Below are 23196 nucleotides of genomic sequence, written 5' to 3' on the forward strand. Positions count from 1 at the left end.
AGAACTTATGGAGGTCATCAACTTAACTGTTCAACATTACACCCAGAATAACATCAATAAAATGGATATCAAAGGAATTAAGTAATGACTATTTAAATAGCAACATATAAAAAAGTTTCAGCAGTAACAACAGCTGGCTAACTGGCTTCTCTGTAGAGTTCCAAAGTATAATATCCACTTAGCATGGCTGAGAAGCTGAGATCTGTCATTTTCCTCCTCCTACACTATTTTTGCAGTGTAATGCATGCCTTTCACTACTGGATTCAGCACACCACAAAAGTTATTAAAGCGTCAGCAGTAGTCTGGTATCTATTTAAAGTAATCTAAAACTTCCAAATCTAAACACCCAAGGTGTGTAACTATTTTCACACATCATTTAGCAAAATGCTGATCTATACATTCGTGCAAACCTGCTGCAGAGATTGCATTGCAACATAAGTACCAAGAACAGCAGGAAATCTTGTTTCTAGATACAGAATTTAGATCTAACTTTGCAAAGTATGTCAAGCTTTGCCTGTAGATGATGAATTCCTTTTGTCTGAACTTATAATTGGGAGCAAATTTTTGGATTGAAGCCTGTAAAAATACTGTAAGACACAAATATTGCCAGCACTTAATACATGAATGAAAGCTTTCAATATTCACATCTTTATTTGAGAAATAAATAGATTTTGGTATCTAATATATATTAATTCTTCTAGATGCCATGCACAGAAATCATGGCTTCTTGAACTGCAATCTGCAGGAAAAGTATGATCACTTTAATGTAAAGTTTGGATTGTGCAAAGAGCAATATTCTTGCAACATTTGCTAGTTCTATCACTTGTACCATGAACATTAACAAAGAGTTGATTTGCCTGTATGGTGATCTTCCGTTTTTCCATGAAAAGCTAGAAAATAATTTTTCTGGAATGAAGTAAAGAACTAAAATATGGATATGAAAGCTAAATGGGTGATTCAGTCATAGCTGTAATTTTAGTCGAAACACTTTATTTTAGAAAATCTATAGAAATTTCTAGACAAAGAGAAATCCATACTGTGCTACTTATGTATAATTAAGTTATTTTAATGGTCCTGAATCAACCAAAAATTATAGTATAATTACTTTGGGCAAAAATAATTATCCTTACTGCATGCAATGTAGCAATTATTATCTGAACAGGATTCAGTATACTTTTAAATGGCTAAACAATCTTTTTCAGCTGGTTAAGCTGCCTGTGTTAGTACTGCCAAAGTTAGTACTTTGCTAGAGATTTCTTGGAATGATTTTACATGTAGTAAAATACTTTTGGGAATGATTGTTTTCTATCCAACACACCTGTTGTCAGTTCACCTCATCCAGAAGCTACACACTCATTCAGCTAGTCACTCACTTTCCACCAGCAGGAAAGGGAGAGAATAGGAAAAGCAGAAGAGAAAAGGTAAAAACTTATGGGTGAAGAGAAGCACAGTTTAATAAGTGAAGAAAAGATTGGAAAAAACAAGTGGGGGAAAGGCAGCCACTATCTCATTAAGGAGACTGATGGCCAGCCAGACTCCAAATAATGACTACATTTGAGGACAAAACCTTCCAGTTTTGTTGCTGACTATGGTATTATTTGGTACAGAGCATCATTTTGGCCAGCTCAGCTCAGCTGTCCTGACTGTGTCTAGTCCCAGCTTCTTGTCCACTACCAGCCTTCTCACTGGGTGGCAGAATAAGGACCAGACGAAGATTTGGTGCTGTTTTAGTCACAAATTCAAGCCACAGCACCATCTGGGCTACTAAAAGAAAGTTAACTCCATCTCAGCTAGATCCAACACACAGCTCTGGTTATTCTGTGGTAGGTCATGTACATATTTATTTTTGCAGGTATTCAATGCAATTGCATAGGCTAAAATATGTACTTTGAGTACAAACAGATCTCTCAATGCGGATTAAAATAGTTCATTAAATAAATAGCAAAATATAGTCTTGCTTTCTTGCTGCTGTGTTCTTAGCTTCTCTGTCAGGTGCATGACCATCCTGCATAAGTATTTGAGGCATTCATTGGGAAAATGGTCTATTCCTTACATTTCAGCTCATTCAGGACCTTGATGCCTATGCAGTACATGAATGAGCATGGTGTGATGAACAGCACCTTGATATTTAACACAATACTGGCCAGAAGCCATCTAACCTCTGTTGGAGGTTTCCTTTAAGAATGTTCCTAAAGGCATATGATGTTTTCAAAGACTGCAAGAGGGGGACGTTGGTGCCAAATTTTAAATTCGCAATAAAAAAGAGCCAAGTCTAGCTTGCCAGCCTAACTTCAGTTCCTGGAAGACTTTGGAACAAATAATCAAGAAAATTATTTGTTAGCAGTAGCAAGGCAAGAAAGAGATGAGTATCAGTAGGTCAGCAACAAATTACATTAAACCAATTCTTCAACATTTGTTGGAGATTGTCTAGAAGCAGCAGATGTCATGTAATCTTAAACAAATCTTTAGGCACTATCTATCATATCTATAGGCAATGTCTAGTGTGATATTCTCTTAAGCAAGCTAGGGAATCTTGGGGTAGATTAAGTTTCTAAATTAGTAGTAAATTGCATGCAAAGTTGTCTGGATAACTGTGCGAGTTGCCAGTAATTGCCTGTCAAAATGAAAGGACAAACCAACCATAGCCATTCCTCCTGGAATCAATTCCTTGCTATTTTCCTTTAATCAGCCTGGATGGTAGAGCATAGACCACGTTTATTAAATCTGTGATAATGCAGAGCTGGGGAAGAGAAACCACATACTCAAGAGCAAACTTTGAATTCAAAATCAGCTTTGACAAATTAGAGAAAAGGACCAAAAGATATGTTAAAACTCTGTGGAAGCAAGTGGAAGGTGCTAGGCGTAGGAAGAAATTATGGACAGCAAAAATATGGTGTATAAAAATCTTGGTGAAATACTGTTTCTTTGGAAAAGAATCTGTGAGTCTGCATGTATCACATTCTGTACAGGGGTTAGCAAAGCCATGAAGTTGTAAAAAAATCTAGGGAACATTTTATCTCTTGTAAATGGAAATACAGCTTGTAAGACATGGTGAAGTAATTATCCAATTCTGCTCAGGGCTTTACTCAAGGCAGGAATTCTGCATTCAATTTTAACCATTGCATTTCAGCAACAAAGCAGACCTATGAAATAAAAACTTAACAAGTTGGGTTATGTACCTTACAGAGGAAGTGACTAAAGGAGGACCTGATGGCAAAAATGAAGTTTGTGAAGGGGTGGTATAAAAAAGAAAAAAAAAAAAATTTTTTTTTTAAATCAGTGGTGGATAGATGAAGAAATAATGGGGTTACATTGCAGCAATTAATTATAAGTTTAAACAGTAATAAGATCTTTTTAAATGATACAAATAGTTAAACACTGGAATAGATGTAATGGGACTGGGGAATGGGAAGACATTAGATAAATATTATAAGGACAAACACAGATAGAGTTTATCCTACACTAAGACAGAAAAACATGCTGGGTGGTTCTGGTTTTTATCACAGATAATTACATTGATACATCCCTGGTAAAATATTCTGCTTAACAGCTGGTGGCCACAGAATTAAATATTCCAATACACTAAAGGCTAGACTGAAAGTGTTAGTAGCTGTAATAATTCGATATGTGATTATTTGATTTTAGTGTGAAATATTTTTGCCGTTAGCTTAGAAATAATGATTTTTTTTCCCACCTTCCTTAATCCCAGTTGTCAGGGTATGGAAAAATCCTACTGTTTTCCTCATTGACTAACCACAGAGGGTGAGGCTTCAGCAGGAGTTTGTTACTGGAAGAAAGGAAGGGACAAGACAAAGGATGGTGGTGGTAGAAAAAGTGGAACCATGGCAGTGTTTTCATAGAATGATTAGAAAATAGGAAAATAATCCAGCAACACAAACATTATTTCAGTTTGCTTGGTTTGGACTTTACCGGGTCATGAGTAGCCCAAGAAACGACAGAATGAAGTCTAGAACAATGTAAACCTTTGGTGAAACTTTGCTGCTTCTCGTGTCTCTGTGTTTTAGATCCTGTAGTGTAGAGGGAAATGAGGAAGGCTAAGGGAATTGTTTGTATTTACTTCTTTCCTGAAGTGGCTTGATGTTTTGGCACATAATGTTATTGCAATGAAGTGTATGTGGTGCTTTTGTTGTTCTGGTTGCTTTTTGAAGAACCTGTAGTTTGGACCCAACTGAACTGAATATTTCTCTTCCTTATTTCTCTCCTGAGAAAGTTTTTCTGCATATATAACAACATTTCTTCTCTTTTACGCTTGATAAGAAGAGATTTTTTAACTTTCCTCTTGGTGGAAAAAAAAAGTAAGTCTTCTTTATTTTCTTCTGTTTGACATTTTGTTCTTCATATTAAATCTACAATTCTTTCTACAGGAGACATAAAGCTAAAGGGAAAAGGGAAAGTCTGCAATAAATTAAATTTGCACTTGGGAGGCATTTCCTAAAAATAAGTACATGTATCTGGGGTGCAGAAGATTCTGATCTGTTTCTTACCCGCTTCCTAATGGTAGGAGAACTGCTTTCTGTCATGATAAGAATTGCAAAAATAGTAGTTCAGGTAGTAATATTGCTAAAAACAAAAGGTAGTCTAAATGGAGGAACAACTGGGAACTTTAGAATAAACAAACCTTCAGAGCATGGTGCTGATAATGTCAAGGTTCAATACCCATAGGGCCCATCCATTTAAATGTTAGATTCAGTTAGACTCACAAAGATCTTTGTGAGTCCTTTCCAACTCAGAATATTCTGTGATTCTGTGATTTTAGACAATGAGCAACTTCCATGGGAACTTTCCCTCCTTGTTTCCCTATCTGAATAAAATAAGGAAGTCACAAATTCTCATCACATTATGCCCAGCATATTGTCACCTACTTAACAAAATAGAGTTTTAGAATGAAATCCACCGTGTAAAAGATAGCAACAGTTTTCACAGATATTATAGTCTAAAGCAGCAAAAAATACAATTTAAACAATTCTCCTGTTTCAATAAAATACTGTATGTCTTGTATGATTCCTACCTAATCTTTCCTTGAAGTTTGTTGGGACATCACCTACCTGTATTGTATGTCTAAGCCTAGCCTCCTCTATCATGGTTTTTATTCTTCATTTTTCCTGAATCAATTTAAAATTCCCCTATTGTGTTTTCTCCTGCTCAGCTATGAGATGCACACATTCACCCCAATTGAATGCCTCTCACACAAGTCTCAAGCACCACTTCTGCTTGCACAAAAATATTAACTACCAAATTTTCTGTCTGCTGCATGGAGGCATTTATATGCATAAACTGCTGAGGTCCTTTCATGAAACACGCTATACAACCATGGAGAGGTTTTTATGGCTTAACGAAGTGTGAATACTTCATCAGTGAACTAAAAAGATTTCTCCCTTCCAAGTTAGGAGCTCAGTGCTCAAAGCCCAAGTATATAGAATCACCTGAAAATGGAGAGACATTTTTAGGGATCAAGCTTGAAAGAAAAAAAAAGTAGAAGTGGAATCAGTGAAAATTAACCCTAAGAAGAGCGAATTCAGGAGGCTTTTTCCCCACCAAAACAAAGCAGTATATTTACCTGTAAAATACAGTTTTAGAAGAAAATTAAATGCTTTGGTTTACCTCCACATTGGAGTCACAGTATATCTGTAGCTGCCTGTAGAGACCAAGATCCATTTTTTCTCTTGATATTTGTTTACCAGTAGTCTTGTGAACTGTCATTTCCATCTTTTTCATAACATCAGAGCTATGTGATTATTTTCTGTGAGGAGTGATGCTCATGTCCTAAGGGATGAAAATGCTTTCTCAGAATCTGATTTTTCAAGGTACTGTGTAACTTCTGCATGGTTTTTTCTTTCTTTTTTTTTTTTTTTTTTGAGGGCTGTACAGTTTGGGTTTTTTTCCATACATATGAAGAGTGTGCTAGAGTTCCAGAGTCTGCTAAAGTATATTTAGGATTTCTGTAACACAATAAATGATATTGCATATTATATGTAAGTTGATGTTCACATCATCTCTTCTAGAGAGGGTCCTGTTCAGCAAGGTAATGTTTTGTGTTTGACCAAATAGTTCACCCATTTCTGTTCAGTTTCTTTACAAATATTTTTGCCTTCCATTCAAATCACCCTTATATTAGCCCTGTAATGTTTTGTTCACAAACCAATATGTAACACAGACAGGATTTGTTGATACTGCACTGGAAATTAAATTTGGGCATATGAGTTTGCAAATTTTTTAGTGAAAATGTGTGTTTGCCTAAACTGCTGATCTTAAATCAGCCTGGACTTGCATGAACAAGATCTCTCCAAGGCAGTGGGAGATGCTGATAGAGACTGAGGACAATGACACACACTTATTATTATGCTTTTCATGCCAGAGAAGGCTGCCAGAAAATCTATTTCCTAGGAAGTTTTTTTGTTGGAGGTATTGCTTGTGTGGCTCTCTATAACTTAAGACTGTATTTCCCAAACCAGCCAAGTGCTTTCTGAACAATTGCATATGGGGTGCTATTTCACACTGATGAATGAGTGTAATTTTTCTTTTATTCCTGGATATCAAGCTCAACTAGTCTTAGTCTAACCCTGACTGGTAGACTGACCTCCAGCTTGCTCTTATAGCTGCCAATAATTCTCCATGAAGGGCACTAGAAGCACAATGGGCAAAGACTTCTAATGGTACAGAGAATCACAATCATGTTCATAGTTTGCCCTGAATATATTTAAACTATTCTGTGAAGGTGGGAAAAAGGCAATTATCTTTATATTTTTTCTCTACCTAAGCCTGGAATTACAACTCATTTTTTAATATAAAATATTTTTTAAAATTCCAAGCTCAAAACTACCATTAGTATAGTTTATTTCACATGACCATGGGAATTACTCACAAATATATGTAGAAACAGATCTGAAATATCAGTACTGCTTCCTTTGAATGGCCCCAATAAATATATTTGTTAAATAAAAATCAATACAAAAAGAAAAAATAATCACTGCTTATGAAGAGGAAAAAGATGTGGCTCCAATGCTTTATAATTGTTCAGAAAATATTTGTGTCCTGGAAAACGTAACAAGGACTGTGAGATTCATGGGGTTGTGCTGTGTAAGTTACACTAACCCTTACACACTTAGTTTTCTCAAAAGAAATTGCTATTCTTTTCCTTATATCACCTCCTTTTGTGTTTTTAATGCTTCTCCCATTGTTGTTGTTATTGTTCTTCTTCTTTAACTTGCATGTCATCCTTCTATTTGCTAAGAAAACTACCTGATTCCAGGAGGGAATACCCAATGTACATAAGTTTTATATGTAAATGACACCAAAATGAGCGTCACTGTTGTGCAATGACAGAACTCTCTGTGCCAATTTCAGCTTTTCCAGCCCAGTCCTGTAATCCCATTGCAATGTTGCTCTTGACCTGAAACTTCCAGTGGGGCATTTATTTCACTTCAGAGAGGCATGGCTGCTATTAGTGCTGCAGAGTGAACTTCAGTTTTGCTTTGTACCACTGTTTCCTTCCAGCATGTGGGATCATGCTCTTCAGTCCTGGAGAAACTGGGACTTAGAAGACGTGTTGTTCCTACACAAATCAAATCTGTACTCCACTCTTCACTGGATTTGACTTACATTATTTGTTGTTTGTTACTATAGCTATTTTTTACAGTATTTTGATGATTAAGAAAAAAATAGCCAACAAGTGTGTGAGATTTTTTTTTTCTAAATGCCTTTGTACTCTTCTGAAATTCCAGTGTATATTGCAAGTTGAGTGATGCAATTCCAAGAGAAGGATTCCAATTTGAAATTAATTTAGGAGGGGTTTCAACCAGAGATTTCAACTTGTGTTATAGGGGACTTAAAGCAGTCTGCATATATTTGAAGTAGCTCTCTTGTCTCAGTGGAGATTTACATAACCATATCTTCCATCAGAATCTGCACTTTCCCATTGCATGCACACTCAAATCAATTCAGATGAAAAATTTATTTGACCTATTTTTACTGTCTCCAATCACATCTAAATATGTATCTAAATATGTATCTAAATATGTGTGTATGTAGGCATCCACAAATAAAACATATGAAGATGGTTTCCCTGTGATAGTATCAACATCTTCTATGTTGCTTTTGTTATATCTTCCAAAATACCAGTTTGCACAAACAGCCTTGACCTAATTTATAATGTGCAGCTTGGTGAAGAAACTACACTCCAGAGATGGCACTAAGCTCATTTTAACTACAACATAAACCCAGATCTTGAAAGCTTTGTGGTAACTTCCATTGCACTAAAAGCTATTGATTACAAGTGCTTCTTTGGCAGAGCGAGGGGATTGGTGAACTCATTGTGTTCCAGTGATTCACCGTGAGGTCCCAATGGGAGTTGCAGGTGACAAGTAGCAGCACAGCAGGTAAACTGTGAGAGCCACGGAGCAACCCAGGACTCAGCCAAGCTGTACAAATTAATGAAAACATTTCTGTCCACCTGACTGGATTCTAAAGAGGATCCTATTTTATTACATGAGACCTACTTCATCCCAGTTTCTCTATTCCACTTTTTTTTTTTGCAAGTATTTTACCTGTTTTGAGTATTTCAGTTTTACACTTCTCATCAGACTACTTGTTACTGAGGACAGGAAATGCACATAATGTAGGACATTATATTTATGACATGTCGTTTTTATGTCATTTGATTGTAGTATTTGTTAGGATGCATCTTTTACATGTCTTTTAAATCTGTACCGATGTCATTTGATGCAGGGTGTAAGAGAGTAATAACAGTAGTGTTGCTTGAGGCTTTTGCCAATGCTCTAACCAGAAGGTGTTGTATTTTAAGAATTTGGCCCACCTCAGAAAACAGTGGCAACTCACTGGAAATGCAGACTGGATAAAAATTTATAGCTGTCAATACTAAATGTTGAAGCACATTCAAAGTGATAAAAGAAAAACACTTGAGACCTTTATATTCTAAAGTACTTTTGGAAATAAATGTGGTGTTTGGGACTTGGTTTGTTTTAATGGAAGTAAAATGACGTGGCTGCTCTCCATGCATTATAAGCATGCTTTGGGAAATGTGCTTTGAATTTTTTTTCTTTTTCTAAGAGGCAAATTATTTACGAGCATTAGATGTTCTTCATAGTAGACACTTTTGGAATAAGTATACATTTCATAGAGTGAAAAGGCACTTGCTATAAGCTGCAAAAAGCAGAATAAGAAAATGCATCAAGCACATTTTAGCCTTCTATATAAAGAGGATTTACAACTGAAAATAATTTAAATTATATTGTTAGTGGCTTTTGTACAGTTTTTAGAGTTTTGTTTTGGTACAAGCTGTAATTATAGAATCACAATTCTTTGAACTATTCCCTTTAAACAAAAGAACATACACAAAATTCAAAATCCTATTAATTTGATGCTCCTTTTTCAAATTCAAGACCTTCATATGCATTAGATCTTGTTTTGTTGAATTGTGAGGAGACTTTTCCTGCAGTTCAGTGTGATCTATTTCTGTCCCTTGGCATGGTGTGACATTCTGGAGTTTTGTGTTAGTGAAGTAAAATTGTTTTCCTATGTTCAGTGTGAAGATTGTTACTGTTTTGGTATGACTAGTTGGACCATAGCACATCATTTATTGTTCATTCTGTTGGCTGCATTAATTACATTTATACACCCTTTACATTGCATAAGGCATTGTTACTACATGAATGACTGTTCATATTCTGATGTGGTCTGTGTATTCAGAATATACTCATAAAAATTCTGCCTCCTTCAAATATGAGTTTTTCTCTTAGAATATGGAAAGATTCTTTGTTCTGAAAATGTGATTTGAAAAAATATGCAAGAAATGTTTGGGCTTTGTTTGGGAGGTTTGTTAACTTGATTAAGTACAGAAGTTATATGATACAGGATCCTTGCTTTCATCATTATTATTCTGTGAATTGCCTAATGGCATAAATACTCTTCCGGAAAGAAATTTTAATTATGGTTTAGATGTAGGAGTTTTTCCTCTTTGGGAACCTCAGAATTATTCCTCCTCTTCATGAATTAAAACGAGGAAGCAGATGATCTGTGTGTTCATTTCAATAATGGACTAACAATCAAACAAGATTTCTGTTGTTTGCCAGCATTTACCTTACAGAAAAGGATTTTTCTTGTTGGAAAGTTTGCTTAATCCACTTATTATTAAAATTTTGCTTTAACGTAAAAGAAATACCATTTTATAACACGCCTAAGAAGCAACCTTAAAGGAATGCAATCTAAGAAATACATTCAGAACACATTTTAATAGAAATATTTATTCATATATCTCAACCAGTAATATTTATGTCTCCCCTGTAGCTCCTTCTAATAGCTCTGCATTAGATGTTCTCATTAATTTCATTTTAAACTCCTATTTGACTCAGTCCCCTGAAAGGTCATTACAGTGTTCTCTACTGTTCCCTTCATATATACTGCAGGGCAATACAGAGACAACTTTTTGTGAGGAAAGGTTTTTGTGAGAAGGTATTAGAATCAGTTCTGACAAAGTTTTACACCAGAAATGATTCTTCACTAAAGAATCCTATGTGCTGCAGAGTGAACTTCAGTTTTGCTTGAACTTCTTTTGAACTTCTTTTTCTTGATGCCATCTTTGATGTCCTGACCAATTTTCCAGCTGTGAAGGAGCTAAAAATGGAAAAGATGCTTTCCCACATTTTCATTGGCAACATGCTACCGTGCTGATGTATTATGATACATGAATTACATTGCAGCATGACTAAACAAAAATAACTCCACATGGCCTATACTGAAGGTAATGTCGGTTTAGGGAAAAAAAAGTGAAGTGATTGAAGATGAGCATCAGGATACATATTCGGGCAACTTCTTTCAGAAAGGAGCAAAGGTGATAAGGAAGACTTCAAGAGCTGTCAAAAATGGCATTAAAGGAGGTGTCTGCTATAGTCCAATTGACCAGGAAGAACAAGTAGATGAGGCCTATGGACAAACAGGAGGATCTTCACTCTCACAGGCCCTGGTCCTCATGGGCAATTCCAGCCACCATGATGTCTGCTTGGGGGGACAAAAAGGCAGGATATAAGTACTCAGGGAGGCTCCTGGAGAGTATCAATAATAAATCCTACCTCCAAGAGCAGAGCCAATGAGGAGAGGTAATCTTCTGGACTGCATACATGGAAAAGGATGGGCTCTTTTGGAATGTGAAGATCAGGGCAACCTTGTCTTCAGTGCCCATGGTGGAGTTCAGGACCCTGAAGACACAGAGGAGAGTGAGAAGAAAGCTCTGAGCAGTTGCCTACAGAAGAGCTGACCTTGGCCTCTTCAAAGAGCTGCTCTGAAGAGTCCCATGGGATAAGGCCCTGCAGAAAAGAGGGTCCAAGAAAACAGTTTAATATTTATGGATCATATGCCTCCCCCTGAAAAAAACAAACAAACAAACAAACAAAAAAAAAACCTACAGAAGTTGGAAGCAAGGACGGGTAGGGCTGGGAGGAATACAGAAGCATTATCTGAGCATTTAAGAGTGAAGTGAAGAAAGTCAAAGCCCAAATGGAATTTCATTTGTCCAGGGATGTCAAAGACAATGAGAAGAGCTACTGTACATTACTGACAAAAAAACATGGGAAAATGTAGACCCATTGTCCACAAGACAGAGGACACGGTGACACAGGACAGAAAAAGAATGAGATCTTGAGTGCCTTTTTTGACTCAGCCTGTAGTGATTCCTGAATCAACCTTCAGGAATCTAAGTTCTCTGAGAAAAAGGGGAAGGGGTGGACCAAAGAAGATGTGCCCTGGGTGGAAGAGGATCAGGTCAGAGAACACTTAGGCAAACTGACTGTACATAAGTCCATGGCACCTGACAGGATACACTGATGGGATACAATGATGGGATATGCTGAGGGAACTGTCATTGTGAGGCCACTCTAGATTGTCTTTGATAAATCATGGAAGCTGGGAGGCGTACCCAAAGACGCAAGAGCACAAATGGCATTTCCATCTTCAAGAAGGGCAAGAAGAAGGACCAGGGAACTAGATGCTGGCAAGACTCAGTGTTCTCTGGGAACAAGATGGAGCAGCTAATTGTGGAAACCATTAAGGATGAGAAAATCGTCAGTAGTCAGCATGTCTTCTCCAAGGGTAAGTCATGCCTGACCAACTTCATAAACTTCTATGATGAGTCGATGGATGTGGTAGATGAGAGCAGAACTCTGAATGTTGGCTACATGGACTTCAGGAAGGCCTTTGACACTGTCTCCCATAAGAGTCCCACAGGGACAGCACAGCTTACCCAGAGAGATGGTGGAGTTTCCAACACAGGATATATTCCAGAGCCATCTGGGCATGACCCTGGGCAATCAGCTCTTGGTGAACCCTGCATGCATCCAGAGGCCTTTTCTACCTTAGTCATTGCATGATTCTGTGATTCTGTGCTAATGATTAACTGTAAGGAAGAGAAGAACTATTTGTCTTGGGTTAATTTCTATAAACCCCTAAAACGACTATTTTGCAATATTTACTGTATCTGCTACCACTAGAAATTGTATTTGTGCAGCTCTGAGATGGGAACAGTCATAGATGATAAATCAATGTAGCTGACCCTAACACCATGGGTAGGCAGGAGCACATCAGGAATTTTTTTTCCTTGTCAGAGGCAACTTTTTCACCTGCACTAAACTAATGCCTGCACATTTGTTACATCACTTAGGAGTGTTATAAAAGTTACAATGTATGTCCTCATGCCAGGAAAATAACGCTTTGACCAATTCATGTCTAAGTGATTAATGAAAATCAAAAATAGCTCTAAAGCACCTCATTGATTGCAATATATGTAAGTACTCTGGATGCCTGGAAACTCAATCCAGGCATTCACATGGCTTAAAAAAAAAAAAAAAAAAAAAGGAAATATTCTTTTGCAGTTTCTGTATAATCTACAGAGGAAAGAAGAGATGTATCAGCTCTTACTTTAGCTAACGATGACCAGATTTTAAATGAAGAAATGTTGATTTTTTTTAATCGTAAAATTTCTTGTAATTAGATTGTCATTATCTATAACAACTAATTAATCAGAATAACGTTCAGCATTAGCATTGAGATGATTGTAGACTAGTAAAGGAGAAAATTAAGTTCATTTAAAAAAAATAAAGATATCTGTTTTGTTCACTTGCTGTCACAGATAGCTATGATTAAATTTTAATTTGATGTCAAATTAAGGACTCAGTTACAGTATGCTGACTTCCAGAGTACAGCTCTACTCACTTCAGAGGAAATTCCCATTTAAAATGAGAGGAATTTTTGTTCTATACCATTCTAATATCTTCCAAAGGCAGCTTCAGCTCAGTTCACATCCACAAAATGAATCTCAGTAGTAGCCAAGAAAATATCATGGTGGCTAGCTAAAGAACTATACAACAAAATTACTTCCAATATTTGTACTCTATTTTTAATTTTGTACAATGTGTCTTCTACATTTTTAGCTGCTAACTCTCAAGAACACTTCACATAAAATCATCTTCAGCCGCCTGTGTCAAAGTCACGGCATCAGGATAGCACATAAACATTCCTCTCTTTTTTTTATAAAAACAGAGTGTGAATACAAAAATATGGCTGTCTTTGCTTGCAGTCCTGTTAATTTTGGTGTTGTACCAGTCTGGGAAGGCACAAATATCCAGCTACAGAGTCAGGGCCTGAGTGAATATCTCAGATAGGCAAAATGTGCAGTCATATGTCTTCACTCTTTAGTAAGTGCTATGAAGGGGAAATGCTATATTTGCACCGTAGAGATTGTGTAAGTGTAGATAGCTGCCAGTACACCTTACAGTACAGAACTGGTAGGAAAGTTTTAGGAAGTATTGTCTAAAAATAATATCCCTCTCATGGACAAAACCTACGACCTCTCCTCCTTTGAGCCTCCTGCTCATGTTATCCACTGGATCATCACCTCTTTAAAGCTGCCATCCAGCTGGAAAATTACTTCTGCCATTCAATCACTGCACAGCATTTTTGCTCGCTGTCAGCTCAGCTAATCCTATTCTATTAATGGGTCTAAGAGACCAGTTTTGCTGAAAGGATGATTGGAGAGGGATTTGATTTCTTCTGATAGTAACTGGGGCCTGAATTTGCAGCTTCTTGGATAGGCATAGTTGACTACACAAAGCACAGTGCAACAAGGAAATGTTGGGCATGTTTCTACTCTCACATAAATCAAAACAAGCATGAGGAATCCCAAAAAATCTTTATTCCTCATTTCATCATTAAAGAAGCTGTTGAAATAAGTTATCTTATGATTTTCTCAAACTGATTTCAAAACAGGTGTTCTTAAAATAGAAATACCTGTGTCACCCCACATCACTTTCATAGAGCCTAATCTGTACTTGACATTGATCTCTGCCAGCCAGAAGAATTAATTTTGTATGAAAGGTTTTGATAGGAATAGCCTGAAAATATATTTCCCTGCCATGTACCCAGAAGGGCAAAACTGAGGAAAATCCAAAGGAATAAAAAGAATGCCAGGAAGAAAAGAGGAGTTGTAAAGTGAGCCATATGCAGCCAGTTTGTAGCTCTAGTCAGTCTGTCCATTCTCCATGATAGGAAATAAGACCTCTAGTGATTACATGGAAAAGGTCCTAATGCACAGAGCAAAGCAAAGTGTGTAAATCCCAGAGATTTTCAGTGGAAATTGAATGTTTTGAATCCAGAGAAATAGTTCCAGGGGATGTATGAGAAAAGAGCAGCAGTTCTTAAAGAATATCTAGTTACTGAGTAAAATACATAGATTTACATTGTGTTTCACTTCCTACTTATACATGGAAATTAAAACACTGAACAGGGAGTGTGGTTATTTGATTCACCCTCACATATGCAAATGATTTATTTTTCTTTTCATTACCTCTATTAATATTACTAAATTCAATTATTAAAAAAAATTAATTCCTGGTTGCCATTACTACAGCCATGGCACAGATGCAGTGAGTGATGCTAATTTCTTTAAAGAATTGATGTATTGTAAGCAGGCCATAAGTATAGTAAATATGAGAGTAGCAAGACCCATTTTGAAGAAAAAAAATTAATGAGGTGGGAAAATATGGCCAAAGTAAAATTACTTGGGATTGTAATACAATTAAAAAGCAGTCATTTTTATATCTACATGATCTCTCCCCTGGGACAGTCCAGGTTTGTATGGTAAAAACCACTAACAGAAGAGAACAAGTAACTTTCCAAAAATGTCGGTTTCAGGAAGCAGTTGAGAAAAAGGAGTTATAAAAGTGTGTTTATTTTTTAACTCCTGTGGATCCAAGGAAACAAAATCCTAATCAGATGTGTAATATCTAAAAATATGTAACAATAAACTCATCATAGATTAATAACATTAAACTAAAGCCATGTTGAATGGGTTCATATTTAATACACTTGGGATGATAAGTGATAGAAAAGTAAAAAATCGGCACAAGAATGAAATAGCACACAAAAATTGTTGCCTGAGAAAGATAGTGATTAATTATGTCTTGATTTTGATTCTGTTTCTCAGATAACTGGAGAGGGTATTAAAAAATGTAACAGGCCTTAGAAGTAAATTATGGCTGGAGGTATTATCCTGTTGTGAAAAATAGGGAAAATAGGAATTTGTCTGAATGGGTTTTTTTCATCCATTATATTTGAATTCTTCATGGGAAATATTTCTCAGTGAAATCTTTGTGTAAATGATGCAGAGATTGGTTCTGAGAAAGCAATGTATTTGAACATTTTTTGTGTTTAACAGGGTGTCAAAGTATTTGCTGCTGTTTATGCTTGGTTTCACTTTAGTAAATTCATAGATTCATAGGAGTTCTGGCCAGAATGCACCACTATGAAAATATTAACCTGACTTCTAAATGGCAAAAGGAAGAATCTCTTTTAGTTATTCCTACAGTGCATCCCAAAAGCAATGCTTGATATGCAGTCTCTGTTAGAGAAAGGCTCTGTCTTAAGACTTGAAGGAAGAATTTCCTAGAATCGACAATGCTTATTTTATCTTTATTGAATATTTTTGTCTTCCTTTCAATTTGAACTTTTCTGACTCTTCACAGTCTTTGTCTGGCTGAAACAACTTCCAGCTATCAAAAACTTTTGATAGCTGTAGACGGGGTTCAGATACCCCTTCATCTTATCTTGGATATATTCAACAGATTGAGCATCTTAGGGCTTTCTTTGTAAGACACATTTGCTGAGTTTTCTTAGGGTTTTAATGGCATGAGTGACTGTGGAGAAAGTTTTTTTTGAAACCTCTTTCATTTTTTACTCCCTTTTAAATATGTGAGCACTGGAAATAAACACAGTAATGGTTTTAGTTATGCCACAAAAAATAATGCCAGTTGCTATTTCTGTTCATTATTTCCTTGCTTGTGCACTCAAAACTTGCACTGCCTTCCAAGCTGCTTCACACTTGGAGCTCATCTACAGCAGCTTAACTTAAATGATCTTGTCATTATTTCATTCTCAAAGCACTTGGGATACTGTCCAGAAAAGATGGCCTCACTTAGAATAAATTCATAGATATTACTAGGATTTACAGAAGCGTACTGAATTTGGGCTGATGTCTTTGTCTTGTAAAAAGCTGGTAAAAACCATCTAATTGTGCCCTAATGATACTCATTTGGCAGAAAGTCTTGTCCTTACTTTCAGTCAAGGCAGGCTATTAGTGCTCCCTACAGGATCTTGCCTTTCCCCCAAGTCTTGAACAGGGCATTCCAGAAAAGAAATTCCACCCCTCAAAGAGATGTGGGTAGAGAATGAAACTAGAACAGGACCAAACTCCTGTTATTCTGAAATTTCTCCTTTCCACACAAAAAATATCAATGAAATCCCTGTCATATTTCTACCAACTGCACTGGAAAGTCCTCTGAATGGGTCTGTCCAGATCTGTGTGGAGACTGGGAGAGGCTGTACATTGATTTCAGACCTAGTGGAGCCATGTGGAAATGTAGGGATTTCCAGGCCCTCTTCCTTAAATTCTGGTGGATTTGTAGATTTTGTGTATGAATCCCAACATCTATTTCCGTATTTATGCAACACTCAAGAGGGCTGCAACAAAATCAGAGTTCTGTACTAGGCATCTTTATAATCCATTTCTAATTATTCATAATTACAGTCAATAATTGCAATCGATACATACAGTACATTTTTCAAAAGTACATTTCTAAAAAATGCAAATAATCCTACTGGAATTTGTCAGGTACACAGCACTTGAGAGAATCAATGCTTATAACCATGGGTATTCAATGTATTGCATCATTATTGACAATTTGACTTTGTTCAAAAGTTCATGCTTTATAACATATTTTATATGTTCATATCCTTCCCAAATATTTTGTTTTGAACCCCATGTCCATTAAACCAATTTCTCTACCAATTTGAGGAACTGATGCGACAGGCTAAACTGCACTGTCCAGGCAATGCTGGGAACAGTTCCACAGATAAAGCTGCCCCTTGAAATGATATTTCTGAGTACAGCATTTCCATAATTTAAAGAGATATATAAAGATATATTTATATCTTTATGAAAAAATATAAAGAGAAATTTAGAGAGAAGTATAATGATGCATTATTCTTTGAGAAAACAAAATATTGCAACTGAAACTTTTAGCCATCAATTTTGTCGCAAGACACCTTCATAGTATAGCTTTATTTCATGCTATTTCACCACTTGTCATACTTCTGAATACCTTTTGAAATTTCATAAAATATGTCTATGGTATATTATATCCTTCCTTGCCGGAATGTGATTGTGAACTACAGTTGTCATGAGGAAAAAAAAAAGCACTATAAAAATGCTTTTGCTAATATGCTGTTTCTTATAGTGTTATTTCTCTTTTTGTAATTTCAAAATACTAATGTATTGTTTCTTCTGTTTGTCATGAAAATACAGTTCCTACATAATTGTGTGGCTAAGGTGTAAATACTCTAGCAGATGAAAAAAATGTAATAGCAGAAAAAAACACTAATCATCGAAAGAGTCAGGTTTTGGGTTTTTTTAAAAAAATCAAGGTTTCCTTGAAGAATCACCAAATAGTAAAATGATTCTTGAATTAGTAAAAATATACTGTAAAAATATGATTCCCATTTTCATATCACTAAATCACAGTGATATGCTAAAATAATTAGAACTGGTTGCGCTTTTGCTGCAAAAAAAAAAAATATGGAGCAGAATCTGCTCTCAGTTCAGTGGGGACAGCCTGAGACAATTCATCTGGAGATAATGAGCCAGATTCACAGCCTGTGTAAGTTGTACAGTTCCTCTGATTTCAACTGTGTCACACCAGATTTAAATCAACTCGATATTTGGCTCGATATGCACAGTCAACAGATTACACACGTAGCACTGAGAGCAGACTTTGGCTGGAGGAATTAGGTTGCGAATGCAGAAAATAGCAGGGCAATTAATTTTGTTGGTGGTGGGCATGGGGGAGGGTCTGGGAAATCAGCATTTGCAGTGGATAAGAACTCTCTAATTCTTCAAGTGAGTAGCAATGTGAAAATAGAGGACTCCCCTCTTTTCTTTGAAGTCAGAATGCTGAAGAGAAAATCACCTGTTGTCAGGGTGAAAAGTCATTGGTACAATCAGCTGGTCTAGAAAAGGAAAGAGCTCTGCTCTGCTCTGTGTCACTGCCTGCAGCATTTGGAGATGACATTTTGGGTCCTGAAAACCTTGGGTTCTCAACAGCACTACTCAATAAGTTCCCCCAGAGTGGATGGATATAAACGAGGGTTAATTCTGACTGTGCATGGCTAAATCATCAGCAGTGACAGAAATGTGTAGTATGGCTCTGCTCTCCTCCAGATACAGAAATTTTACACCAGTGCAACTCCAGCGACATAAATACAGTTACTCCTGATTTAAATGAGGAAAATTTTGTTCCCTCTGAACTGCAACTTGATAGTCTACATGGTTTTCCAAGAGTTTTCCTTTTTTTCTTTTTTCATTTTTTTTCCCTCTTTTTCTTTGTTCTGTATGAAGAGTGGCTGGACTAAACTAAATGAATAAAAAGCAAGGCGAGAAATTTGGACCTTGTGGCTTCTTAGATTCTGCTTAAAATAATAGGCCACGTCAAGAAAATGGGAATCAGGAAAGCCAAATGATGTGTTAGTGATATGGAAATATATCAGCCATCACAAACAAACTACCTTAATTAAAGAAAAGTGCTCAACGCTAATCTAATGTAAAAGCCTTGTAAAGTACCATAAAGAAGCTGAACTAATTTTTTTCTTAGATTGCAAAAATGTTTAAGATGGTTTAACTTACCATGACAAGAACCTGTGGAGGAATGAATTTTCATTGCTGTTTACTAGTGCATGGGGGTTTGGCTATATACACTGTTTAATTCACAGAGTAGGAATTCAACTCCTTCCATTGTATTTAATTCAAAATGTTTTGACAGCTTGACTTGCTATCACTTAAAAGTTTAATCAATCAGACATTTATGGGAAGCTGCTCAGCTAGTATGAATCTTTCTGGTGAAAGTCATCAAAAAGGCAAGCCAATTATTGCTGGGAGGAGGACTCATAAAACAAAATATGCTAAACCCTCTAGCTAGATGAGTTTAACCATGTGATGCTGCCTTTGATGTCATTTTCAGAACCCTTTTCTTTGGCTCTTACATCACGAGGAGCTGAACTGGCCTATCAGGAAGTTTATATGATGGTTTTAAAAAATCATGTTAAGCTAAACATGGCCACCAAAAAGGACACCAAGACAATGTCAGCATTGCAATATACCAGCACTGTGATAACTGGAATTAGATTAAAGAGCCTGAAGTTATGCTACAATTGAAATAACTAATTTATTTTTCATTGAGTTGGGGTGTTTGTTTTTTTTACTTAAAGAAAGGAAATTACTGTATATAGTTAAAGATAGAAGGCTCTTTGAGAAAACTTTAGCTAAAAGCTGCTATTTCTAATAGCCCAATTATCACTCCAATTTACATTGTGTATGGAACATAATATCTTTATCTTGTGAAACTGGGTGTTTTTCATTTTTTCAGTGAATTTTATTCTATTTCTTGACTGAGAGTGTGTGAATGGAAAAGGTGAATTATACTATCTGAACTGAGTAACTTTATCTGCCCTGACCTCTGAGTATTACAACTAAAAACTGAGAAACTTAAGCCTTTAGTATTTATTAATCATTTATTGCAGTTATTATTTTTAAAGTAGTAAACTTTTCAAATTATTTATTGGAACACTGTCTAGTTTTGATGACATTTCTCAGTGCTTTCTGGCATTAACTTCTAAAGGCTTTTCACTATGATAAGTGACACATACTGGGAGGAAATGACTGTACTTAAGAAACATCATTAAGCCCAGTTCTGTGTAACTCATTTTCTTGTTTTTTTATTGGGTTGCAATATATAAAAAATTAGTTTAGCTTCATGGCCACATGAAAAGGTATTATTCCTGTGGGATGACTCCACGAGAAATGACCCATAATGGCAGAACTGGCCTTCAGTTTGCCATGGTTTCTGCATGCTCACTCCCCAGGAAGCATTGGTGGAGATGACACAAACTGCAGGAGGACATCTCCCAGGCAGCCAGACTGCTGTGTTGTTACCCTTCTCCGTCTCTGTTGCTTCCACACAGTCCATCTCCTTGACTTCTGTAATGGTTTTCCTTCGTTATTTTACCTTTCCCATTTTCTCTCCCCTATCCTCTCCTCAGTCATGGCCATAACGGGTAACAGAAATACTGCCTCAAACTCACCTTCCCAGTGGAGTAGCTGAGGACTGTAGACACTAACATGAGTATCAGGACACTGAGCCTGTTTCTTAGCTTTAAATTCTGTCCACTTCATTAACTGGGGATCAGTTCTTAGTCCCCCTTTGCTTTGTAAGCGTTGGGAGAACCTTTTTCCTGTGCCCCATATTGATGTTGGGTTGGGGATAAAAGGGCAAATTATTGCTTGTTGAATGCAGTCTTTCCTTAGGCAAAATGCCCTTTGATCTAATCCAGGGGCAGAACCCACCCTTGGCACTGCTGTGAGCCTTTGCTGGCTGTACCAGGCAGAGAACTGATTGATTTTTTAAGATGTGCAAGTTTCTGATGCTGACCAATTCTGTAGGACATTCCACCCAGTTTAAGTCCAAGTTTTTCCCTGCTGGATTTGGAGATTTGACCCAATGACCAGTGTGCCTCACTAATGACTACAGGATCAGCCATGCTGCCTGTGGTGACATTTTTCCAGCATATTCAAGAATTTAAGTTATCTGAAGTTTAAAATCATCTGCTTCATCATCCAGAAGAATACAGAATGGGAAGGTAGAACAAAATGAACTTAGAATCCCTATCACAAATGACTGGTGGCTTTAAAATATGTAGTTACAAATGTTTTACGAGAAGATCCTCTGATTAATAACTATTAATTGCATGTACAAAGAGCTGCAGTAAATCCTGTACAAATTTTGCACTTTGGAAAGAGTATTGTTTTGTTTCATATCACATAAATTTTGTTAAGTAGAGGAAACACTGCTTCCCTGGTGCTTTTGTTTTTCCCTCTGGATTGTAGCAATGGAGCACTTGCATGTTGTGTTTGATGCCTTGCATGATAAAGACATGCAATGGCAAGTTCCAGTCTGCATGCTGCTTAATGAATGTTTTCCTTTTCTCTCCTTCCCTGTTATGTGCTTACAGAAGACAACTATGTGGAAGGTGGGTGCTTTCTACCTTATTTTCCTAAGCTCTTGTTTTTCCCTCCTGTTCAGTGGGGTTTTTTTTTCCTTCTGCCTAATGTTATAAAAGCACACATATCATTCAGTACGGTAAGTTGTATTTTTCCCCCCATAAAGACATACAAGTTTATTAAATAAGTGTGATTTCTTTTTTCATACAGAACACAAGCAAACCTCCTTGGCCTTATTGCAGTAATTCCAGAATATCCCCACTGAAACAACAGGATTTGTACTTGTATGACTCATATCATATCCAAAATCTTTCTGGTTATTTCCAGGACTGATTTCTTTACATGTTCTGTATGAAAATCACTTCAAGAAACTATTTGTCTCATCAATGTGAAACCTAAGTCCTCCCAATGAGATAGTAATGCATGTTAAATTCCTGTCTTTGAATTGCTTAGGAAAATGGAAAGCGCTTTTCTCTTTAACACCACAAACCTTGCTTACTGTAATATCCTTTACAGAACAAAGCTTTAGGAAAAAAGGTTTTCTGTCTAACTTTTCAGCATAATGCACTTGCCTTTTGGACACTGTGAAAGAAGCAGCATGTGATTTTAATAATTATGTTGGTATGTAATTAAGTCACTTTAAAGAAAGTATGGCATAGGGCAGTGGAAACTAAGGCACAATGCCATCTATCCTGAATATTGGTAAGTAAGTCTATTAGCTGGCAACACATGCAAATATATGATCATTTTAAAGTTTTCAAGTCTTTTTGCTTGTAAGCCAAAAGGTGCAGGTGCTTTTTTATTTACAGATGTTTTTTAAAAGTCTCTCTGGGGTGAAACTTTGCACACTGGATGAACAATTATCTATTTGAAAAAAATTAGTTTACCTATCTAAACTGAAAAAAATACAGTTATTTTATTTCATTCCAATATTTTTAAAACTATTTTCAAAGCAAGGACTTTGTAAACTAGCTGACATGCAAAGTGGCTGCCCTGGAATGACTCTGACCCAGGGTGCTTTCATGAGCTACTCTGGCGCCTGAGTTCATTCAGGTTTCAAGTCACCACTGGTCACTCCCTGCCTGTTCAGGGGTGATTTTCTCAAGAAGCCTTGAAATGCATTTCTCTATGCTGCTGTATTCAAGGGCGAAGACGGGTGCTCAGATTTAGCACATAGACAATGCTGTGAAATTTTATTAAAATATATGTTATCCCAAGGAGAAAGAAAATTCAAACAGTTCCGGTGCTTTACTTGTGTGCATTGTCATGCACGTACACAGCAATAAAATTTCGTTTTCATTGCGAGATAAAAATGTATTCAACAACACTGGGATAGAAATTCAGACTGAAAAACATTAAAGCCTGGGAATAACTGCCTAATCTTGTATTTGATCTGTGCATAAAACTCTTACTGGTGTCAACATGAGTCTCAAAATTTGAATTAGGTTCAGTATAACTAGATAAGGAGGTTCAATTGCGTTTCACATATTCATTTATGCACAGCAGTACAAGATAAAACCTGGATAACAGCTAATCCAGACTTTACCTGAATCTAATTCTTAAAACTG

The 23196-nt window shown here is 36.5% G+C and overlaps 1 protein-coding gene across 11 annotated transcripts in view; it reads left to right on the plus strand.

The window, feature by feature from the left end:
• The window catches only part of NRXN1 (neurexin 1), a 670457-nt gene that overhangs the window by 55078 nt on the left and 592183 nt on the right, over positions 1-23196 (plus strand). For 9 of the 11 annotated variants that reach the window (XM_085054558.1, XM_085054559.1, XM_085054568.1 and 6 more), the window contains exon 3: positions 21640-21657. The exons of the other annotated variants lie outside the window; for them this stretch is intronic. In XM_085054558.1, coding sequence (XP_084910684.1) covers positions 21640-21657 — 18 coding nt within the window. The remainder of the gene's footprint in view (positions 1-21639; positions 21658-23196) is intronic. 11 annotated transcript variants of the gene reach the window in all.

This window comes from Lichenostomus cassidix, chromosome 3, assembly GCF_008360975.1.
Source record: "Lichenostomus cassidix isolate B80296 chromosome 3, HeHo_3.0, whole genome shotgun sequence".
Taxonomy (NCBI): Eukaryota; Metazoa; Chordata; class Aves; order Passeriformes; family Meliphagidae; genus Lichenostomus; species Lichenostomus cassidix.